This window comes from Lynx rufus, unplaced genomic scaffold (assembly GCF_022079265.1).
Source record: "Lynx rufus isolate CCGP_SWC_20201006 ecotype Redwood Valley unplaced genomic scaffold, mLynRuf1.p SCAF_41, whole genome shotgun sequence".
Lineage (NCBI taxonomy): Eukaryota > Metazoa > Chordata > Mammalia > Carnivora > Felidae > Lynx > Lynx rufus.
In genome coordinates, this window is record NW_025814858.1 from 2,460,706 (window position 1) to 2,469,851 (window position 9,146).

General features: G+C 56.7%; 2 protein-coding genes across 2 annotated transcripts in view; one reads left to right on the forward strand and one right to left on the reverse strand.

Annotated features, from left to right (window-relative positions):
- Positions 1-7,336, reverse strand: part of LOC124525418 (testis-specific Y-encoded protein 3-like) — a 631,464-nt gene extending 624,128 nt beyond the window's left edge. Inside the window, 2 exon segments of the mRNA XM_047097798.1 lie at positions 6,810-7,249; positions 7,252-7,336. Coding sequence (XP_046953754.1) covers positions 6,810-7,249; positions 7,252-7,336 — 525 coding nt within the window.
- On the forward strand, positions 2,833-5,934 carry LOC124525427 (testis-specific Y-encoded protein 3-like). Its single transcript, XM_047097809.1, has 7 exons — positions 2,833-2,909; positions 3,388-3,901; positions 4,599-4,679; positions 4,827-4,938; positions 5,031-5,176; positions 5,270-5,354; positions 5,906-5,934. The coding sequence occupies exons 1-7, from the start codon at positions 2,833-2,835 to the stop codon at positions 5,932-5,934; spliced, it is 1,044 nt and encodes a 347-aa protein (XP_046953765.1).
- Positions 7,337-9,146: the final 1,810 nt, after the last annotated feature.

Below are 9,146 nucleotides of genomic sequence, written 5' to 3' on the forward strand. Positions count from 1 at the left end.
TCAATTGATTGTTGATTGGGTATTAATTCATATGCTTAGAGAATTTTGCTTAGAATTTTATCTTTTCATTGTTTTGTTTCTACAAATTGCTTCGTTATTACCATCTTGAGGTTGTATCTGATGGTCTCCAATTCTTCGCTGTCACCAAGACCTTCTTACGTAAGAGTATGGACATGATGGGTTATGTAGGTACATCATCTTCTACCCAGTCTTTGTCATCGTCACAAATACTTAATGGCCACTGTTGGAGATGAACCTCAAGCTCCAACAGGGTTGTTCTCACTGTTCTCGGGATGCCTGCCCCTCCTTTATTCCCGCACATTTGCATTTGTCCCCTTTGTCCTCCTCCCCCTCTGCCTGCCAACTAGAAATGTGGTCATCCTTTAATATTCTTTGTGCTACGCCTCTGAGACGCCTTTCCTGATCAACTCGGCTCAGTGGACTTCTCCTGATACATGAAACTTGACCTTGAAGTCTCACTGTGCTTTGCATGGTGTTTGGGTTTTTTCTACCCTCAAATATTGAAAGTTTCTTGAAGGCAAGGATGAGGTCTTGCATGCTTTCAGAAACTTTTATAAACACTCAAACACGGTCAAAGTTGAGAAATCTTTCTTGGTGAAGTGGTTGAGTCAACGTCAAATCAGGTGGGAGGGGAGTCTGCTGAAGCAATCACACTGGACTGTTTGAAACTATCCTTGATATGTTGAATGGACCTAATAAATTTATGAATTGACACATTTTATTTATGTAACTGATACTAGACTAAATCATTTATTTGAAATGTTACATTATGATCACGGCGGTCTTAAAGTTTATTGCAGAAAATTTAGAAAATAAACAAGAAAGAAAGAAAAATGGTCATAAGTCAAACACCTGGAGATATGCATATCTAAACACCTTTTTTATGTTTATGTATTTTTGGCCGAGAGAGAGAGAACGAGAGAGAGATGAGCAAGAGTGGGGGATGGGAGGAGAGAGAGAGATAGAGAATCATAAGCAGGCTCCACGCTGTCAGTGCAGAGCTCAATGTGGAGCTTGGTCCCACACACTGTGGAATCATAACTGAGCTGGAATCAAGAGCCAGATGCTTAACCGACTGAGCCATTCAGGCGCCCCTGGAGGTAAGCACCTCTAAATAGACACTGTGGTATAATCGTCAGGGAAGAGGTATATGTACAGGCATTAACCAAAATTAGCCATGTAGCTGTGAATCCCATTTTTGGTCCTCTAGTGATACGAGCATTTCGCTAGGTCATAAATGTACTGCAGAGCTATGAATTGTAAAGGCCACATAGCATGCCATAATTTATTTAAAAAATATTTTTAATGTTTATTTATTTTTGAGACAGAGAGAGACAGAGCTTGAACGGGGGAGTGTCAGAGAGAGAGGGAGACACAGAATCCGAAGCAGGCTCCAGGCTCTGAGCTGTCAGCACAGAGCCCGACGTGGGGCCCGAAGTCACGGACCTTGAGATCATGAACGGAGCCGAAGTCGGACGCCCAACCGACTGAGCCACCCAGGCGCCCCAGGCCATAACTTATTTAAACACGGCTATTCATTATTTAGGAGGCCCTTGAAATCATGCTGTCTGTGGCACAGGGGGACAGTGTTTTGAGTCAGCGCCCACGCTCATGGCAGCCTGCCGCCTAAGTGAGTGGTAAAGGAAATGGGACCAGGATGAACAGACATACGGCCAACGAAGGCCTGGGGAGGCTCCCTGTGAGAAGATGGCCAAGCACTGTGGGAGGAAGGGGACCGCTGTCCGTGAGACAGACACAAGCCCCAGGAGTCCCAGGGCCCATGGTCACGGGTCTTTCCTGTGCACTGCCACACACGGGAGGGATGGGCAGCCGATCATGAGGGGGGCGGTGTGTGCTTGCCAGTGTGTCACTTTGCAGGCAACGGGGACAAACGGCAAGAGCAGCGCGCATGCTACGCAGCCTCCCCTAGTGTGGCGTCCTCCCCACGTCACACACCTCTTGTCACCGACCTTCCCTAGCCGGTGCACTGCTAGACTGCTGTCATGACATACATGTCTTCTTGGAGCAAGGATGGACGTAGAGAGTATGCAAAGGAGGCTGAGCAGATGGAAAACCAGGGGGCACAGACAGCAGGCGCACAGCTGAAGTGCGTCTCGCGGACAGCCAAGGTGATCCGCTCAGTGGACTGGTCGGACTCGGGGCACAATGAACAAAGGTGGCGGTGTAAATGGGAAAAGCGTGGAGGTCCCCCTTTACCCGTGTGTGTAGATAGCCGCGTGCCCAGCGCACCGTGGAATGCAAAGGTCGCTTTCGCGTGGCCAGAAGCCAAACAGGACACCCAGAGGGCACGGAGGGCCGGCTGCAAGCCCCCGGGAGGAGTTGCACTGCATGGGGCCCAGAGCCTTCCGCCTAGGCAACAGACGCGCCCCAGTTTCCGGGTGACCTAGGGAGCGGGACCGCCGAAGCCACGCACACCACCCTCCCTATGATTGGTCCTGAAGGCAGTGAAGCAGCCTGGGCGTGGCTTGGAGCTCCCTCAGCCTCAAAGCCGCAGGTGCACCCCTCTCACCACAAAGGCCTCCTAGGCAGCGGCAGCAGAGCGATAGCCACCGCCGAGGCATCCTGGGTACAGCACCGTGCGCATGCGCCCCCTCGACGTTTGGGCTCTGGGAGGAAGGGGGAGCGAGTTGCCAGCCATTGCCCTCCGGGCTCCCCTGACTGGGTCTGGGGAGGGGGGCCATGCTCTCACCTCCCGCTTCGTCGGCGGTAGGAGCCACCATTCGTGTCTCGGGCCGGGGCCGCATGTGCGCGACTGGTGTTTCCGAAACACTGGGGATGCCCGGAGACCCCATGTCGCCTTTGACCGGGAAGGGGGCGGTCGAGAGACGAGGGCCCGTGGGGACACTGGGTCTCCGGCAGGGCCGGAGGTGCCGCAGGCCGAAGGCTTGCAGGCCACCAGCGAACAGCCTGTGCAGCAAGGCCAGGCCCGACCCGAGGGGCAGGTGGGCGGCCCCACGAGATATCCGTGCCGCTGGGGCATGACATAGTGGCGGTGGAGGCGCTGTGGGGCCTGGTGGAGCACGAGGTTGAGGTGGCGGCCGCGGAAGAGGACGCGCCTGGGGAAGAGGGGCATGACCAGAGGAAGAAGGGGGAGGAGGACGAGGAGCAGGAGCCGGGGAAGGAGAAGGTCCAGGTTCACGAGGAGGAGGACCTGAAGGACGAGGGGGAGCAGCAGGAACAGAAGAGCAGAAGGAGGAGGAGGAGGAGGAAGAGGGGGAGAGGCAGCAGGAGTAAAAGATTAGAAGGAGGAGGAGAAGCAGAAGCCCAAGCAGAAGGAGGAAGAGCGGAAGGAGGAGGAGTTGGAGGAAATGAAAGGGGAGGAGCAGGAGCACCAGGGTATCCAAGCGGGGGCGGTGGCGGCGGCGGCGGCAGCGGGGGCGGCGGAGGCGGTGGCGGCAGCAGTGGCAGGGGAAGAGGACCAGGGGGAGGAGCAGGAGGAGGCAGGGAAGGCGTGGGAGCCATTAAAGGGAGAGCAGAATTGCAAACCGAGGAGGAAGAGGAGCAGGAGAAAGGAGCGCTGGAGGAGCAGCAGCAGGGCGAGGAGGAGGTGGAAGGAAAGGAGAACAAGGAGGAGCGGGAGGAGGAGGAACGGAAGCCGCGTGAGCAGGAAGGCCGATGGGTGGAAGAAGCCCTGGAGCTGCAGGTGAAGCAGGATAAGAAGGAGCAGTTCGAGACAGGCCTCCGTCCTTGCCCTTCCCCGCTGGAGGCTCTGGAGGCCCTTCAGATAGAGCTACAGCCCGTGAATAAACAAGCCAGCCGGGAGCACGCTCGACTCAAACTCAGGATGTGGCAGAGGCGGCGGCATCATCTGGAACGGAGAAGTGCCCTCATCCAGGGCATCCGTGGTTTCTGGGCCAAGGCTGGATCCTTCCTGCTGCTGGGGGAGGGTCCAGGGGGGGCTGGGCTTGCACAAGAGGAAGGAAAGGGAGGTGACATTTAGAGGAACCCAGGACAGGGACTGGAGCTAAGCCACGCTCCAGTGGCCGGGAAGGTGCAAACGTGATCCCATCCAGTGGCCCTGGCTCTGCAATGAGTGTGGGAGGAGGGCAGTGCTGGGGTGGTGGAGGCACGTGTGCTGTCCGTGGCACCTGGCACGGAAACAGCGCTGCGAGAGTGGGGAGTGGCGGTGGAGGTCCAGGCCAGGACGGGGAAATGACCGAGGGCTTCTTCCCACGCAAAGCCGCGTGGGGGCACGTGTCTGGGTCCCGCTAAGCCTCCTGCTGCGGGTTAGGCGATGCGAATGCCCTCCGGTCCGGTAGGCGCGAGACCGGATGTGTGCTGTGTGGCTGTGTGGAAGTAAGCGTCCTCAGTGTCCTCATGAGCACACAAGGCTAGGCGTGGATGCGGGCGTCTGGGCATGCACAGCCTCCTGTGCGTGTGTAGCAGAGCCCTGCGGAATCCGGAGACCCCGTGGGCCTGGATGCAGCCCGTGGGGAGGGTGTGAGGCCCTAGGGGAAGACGCCAGTCCCTGGGGGAGAACGCCAGGATGCTGTCCACACTGGTTCTCTGGGTCGAGCTCTCTCATGCCCAGCACCTGAAGGCTCTTTGACCTGCAGCAGTTTGTGAACCACCCTCAGATGTCAGCCCTGATTAGTAAGCACGATGAAAGCATGCTTCGCCACATGACCAATCTGAAGGTGGGCCTGGGAGTGGGAGGCGGTGTGGGTGGGTGGCTGTGTGGGCAGGGGAGGTGGTGGGGAGAAGTGGTGTGTTCCTTCCTCAGGGGAGGGCGGGTCTCCTGGAAAAAGATTTCACATTTCTGCCCCACATTTCTACCACGGCAGGTGGAGGAACACAAGTTTCCCAGGGAATGCCGGAAGATCCTGCTGTTTTCTGGCAAGAACCCCTACTTCCAGAATAAAGTCGTTACGAAGGCGTATGTCCTTGGCCTTGCTGGTAAGTGTCCACTGAATGCATGGGCGGCAGTGGGTGGAGGGTTGAATGTCATTAGTTCTCTGGCGCCTTCTCACATACTCGTCTTCCTGCAGGGTATACGGCGTCTCATTCCAGTCCCATTCAGTGGTACCCAAGGTACAGACAGGACGCCTACAGACGCAGGCATGGCAACAGAGGCGTCAACTTCTTCAACTGGTTCTCTGACCACAGCTTTGCCGGCTCTAGCAGGATTGCTGAGGTGGGGCCCTGTAACAAGGAAGGGAGGTGATTTTCATGGGTTCCCCCACTGCGTGGGATAGCTACCTGAGGCCTGGCCTGTCTCCCCTACCAGATAATCATAGAGGATCTTTGGCACAATCCCCTGCCGTATTTCAAGATGAAGGAAGCCCCAGGAGAGAGCACTGAGAGGGAAAGAGGTGAGCAGCCAAGGGTGTGGGCACTGAAATGTGTGCCGTGGGGCCCAAGGCACAATTCTCTTCTGCACGGAGGCACCGAGACTCACAGTGGCACAGGAGGTGACACCAGGTCAAAAGGGCATCAGCCTGAGATAGGGAGTCTTATGATGTAACGTGTCAAAGAGGCTTTGCCCCTTTGGGGAGGCTGAAGGTGGGCAGTGGGCTAGACAGCAAGAATGAGCAGAGCGGGACATCCAAAGCTGGCTCATCAGATAGCACGGTGACAACTGTCATTCCAGGACCATGAACCCCACCCTCAGGCCTCCTACCACCAACTGACATGTTGTCTGGCTTCTGGAGCCACTTGTCGGCTTTGGCACAGCTTATCACACCCTCCCATTCTACTTTCCGTTTGGAAACATTCAAGCAACCTTAAACAGGGCTAAGATAAGACTCACCTGTCCTGTGTGTGTGTGTGTGTGTGTGTGTGTGTGTGTGTGTGTGTGTGTGTGTATCGATGTGGGTGTGGGTGTGTCTGTGTGTCTCTGTCTGTGTGTACCCGTATATCCCAGGGATATGCACGATCTTGAGAAGACTATAAGGAGCATCGCACTTCATGGACCCCAGTGGAAACCCTTCGGACGCTCACCGATGGTCCACAAGTTTCTCCTGCCCACGAAACAAGGACAAGGCTGGTGGTGACACGTGGCACAGGGTGGGGGTCCAATACATTTGAAGAAATATAGAATGGGAGATAAACAGCATGAAGTGTTTGTGTGTGTTTTCTGCTCAGGTACGCTCTGGGGCGTGTCCATGTATACATGCGGCTGTCCAGAGGGGTAAGTGTTCTGTGCCTGCACATTGGAGTTCCAAGGAAGGGCGGGACGTAGGACATTGTCCGTAGGGATGGGTCACACATTGGGATTGCATGTGAGGTCAGTAAGATTGAACCAATGGGGAGTTGAGTGAGGGAGGACAGGGCACAAACCTGAGAGAAAGGCCAGGGCCCAGGTTCATATCTTTCCTGTGAAAATGAGGAAATTCAAGGAAATGGAGAGGCCAGCACAGGACAGGGATGTCCAATACTCAGGGTTTGGGGATGTCCAAGATGGTGCCCTCAGAATCCCGCATAGTGACATCTTCAGTCATGTTGACTGAAGCACCACACAGAGACGAATTCTGCCTGGTGTCTGCATGGTTCCCGCCAACATGAATCAGACTCCCAGGTAGGAAGTAAGGGACTAATGAGGGACAAGAACACACAGGAGGCACACGGAAACAAGACACACGCTGGCAGGGGGATGTCTCTCCCAGCCAGGAACATGCCACATGGCAAAAGAGTAAGTGGGAAAACGTTGCTAGACCGCTTTTCACACTTTACGCCTGCATCTGCAACATGCAAGCCAGTGACGTTTGAGCCCCTAGGGTCCAAAGGGTTTGAAAACAGAAGGACAGAAAATAGAGGTGCTCCAGCGCTGCCAGCGGGTCCTGGGCTGAGGCAGGACGCAGCACTGGCTCTTGCTGCTGCAGCTCCTGTGAGAGCTGGGGCCCCTCCTCCGCCTCTGCATCTGCCTCAGGCTTCTCCTCTTGCTCCGGAACCTCCTCCAGCTGCTGTCTCTCTTCCTCCACCTCCTCCTGCTCGGGCATGTCCTCTGCTTCTGGCTTGGCTCCCTCAGAATTCTCCTCTCCAGCCACCTCTTCCTCGGTCGCCTCCCCGTCCTCTTCCTCCATCCCTATCACCACCTCAGTCGCCACCATTCAGTCATCCAATATCACCACCAATTCCTCCGCTGGGCTTGCCACATGTATCTCACACCCGGCCTGGGCTTCCTGCACAGGATGGGCGCTTGCCGCCCCTGAACCTGGGGGCTGCGGCCAGCCCACGCCCTCCAGCGCCCCTGCATTCCCGCGGGCCCGGGCTCTCGACCTTTCTCATCCAGGACGATCAGGGCCCAGGGTCGACGGGAATCACCGCTTTTTCGGAACTGCGACACGCTGGCCATGACGCTCGGCCCCGGCCCCAGTGTAGCTAGGGCAGCCTCAGGACAAGGACAGGGAAATGGCAGCAGGTGGACGGAGCCTTGGCCGCAAGGCCTTGAGCTCCCTGCTGCCTCCCGCCGCAGCCCGCCCAAGTTGGGCGCAGGAGCACAGGCTCTGGGATTTGACGACTCCGCATTGGCTGCGGCTGCCAGTGGAGGTGGGGCCTAGACAGAGGCAGTGAAGAGTGTGGGCATGCGGCCTGGGAGCGAAGTGGTTCCAGGGCAGGTCCACTGGCCAGGTTGGCGGGGCAAGCAGTTGCAGGACAGCAAGACAGGGTGTTGGCCGCCAGCTAGCGCGTGCCAGAGGCCAGTCCGGGCTCTGGAGCAAGGGCCCAGCCACCAGCATGGACCCCGTTTTGCCGCATGTCCTCTTCAGCGCTGTCACCTTCCAGGCCTGACTCGCGAGGTCCCCGGTGTCACACAGTCTGTGCTCACTTGTACACCCTTTCCCCAGAGGCCTCACTACGGGCACCAGAGCATTCAGCACAGGAACGTCCACAGCGTGAGCCACTGCCTGCTCCGTCCCCTTGCCCCTTTCTCATGAAGCTGGGGCAAGGCCTGGAGAAGTCCTTAGGTGTCGCGCCTACCGGCGCCACATGGCCGTCCTCACGGTTTCTCCTCCTTGGCCATCAGGCTGAGGGCGGCAGTAAGGTGGGTGCCCACCCAGAACCAGTGACACCCACCCTAGACCCACCCCACCGCCATGTCCTTGCAAGAAAGCAGCTCAGTAGAACTCACTGCACTGCAATTCAGAGCAAACAACAACCCCCAGAGCCCCATCTGCCACTGGTGCCCTACTGATCTCCATACAGAGCACCAGGGAAATGGGGTAGTAGGATTTAGCAGTTTCCTCCAGTCCGGAAATCTAACCTTCCACTAAAAGGAGGACGACTCCAAGCAGGGCGCTTAGGGGCCCTTCACCGAGAATTACAAACTTGTCTGTGTCTGTCTCTGAGAAAGCCCCGTGCCTGATGTCACTAGTACACACGAAAGCAGAAGAGTTCCCTCCACATTTCCCAGGTGTGAACGCGAATTCTGAAGAAGCGTGCACCCAGACACAGAATGTCCACTGAGAGAGACAGCGAGAAAGAGACACACAGGGAGACAGAGATATAGAGGGAGAGAGAGAGACACATGCAAGCAGATGAAGGAAGGACGAGTGGAGGGGAAGACCGGCCTGGAGAGGGAGAGTCACAGGGAGATTGGCGGGAGAGACAGGGAGGAGGAGCAAGACAAGAAGAGACAGAGGGGCACCTATTACAAGGAAGACAGGCGGAGACAGGGGGAGGCATTAGTGAGGGAGAGGAGGGAGATGAAGACAAAGAGAGCTGGAAGGAAAGTGAGAGGGAGGGATAGGAAGAAGACAAGGGAGGGGGAGGCAAGGGGAGGGTAGGAGGAAGGAGAGCAGGGGCAGCCAAGGCAGAGACAGGTGGGCTGACTCTGACGACAGGGCAACTGCAGTGTGCACATTCACCTGGTGAAGTTCACCTGTGCAATTTCCACAGAGACGAATGCTGTACAGTGGTCAGCCCTCAGCACAAACGGCACCGTTCCCACCTGGACCTTAAGGGCAGTCTGAAACGATCCCTGAACTAGAAGGAAGCTGCAGTGAGGTCATTCTGGGTGAGGAAGAGGGCACCGCAAGGAGGAAAGCAAGGACCCGATCCCCACAGGGCTGCTGGAGGCCCTGTACTTTCCAGCAGCAGACAGGCAACGGGACTGCCGGAAAGAGACCGCAGAGACCTAGGGACAGCACGTGCGGGAAGAAATCACG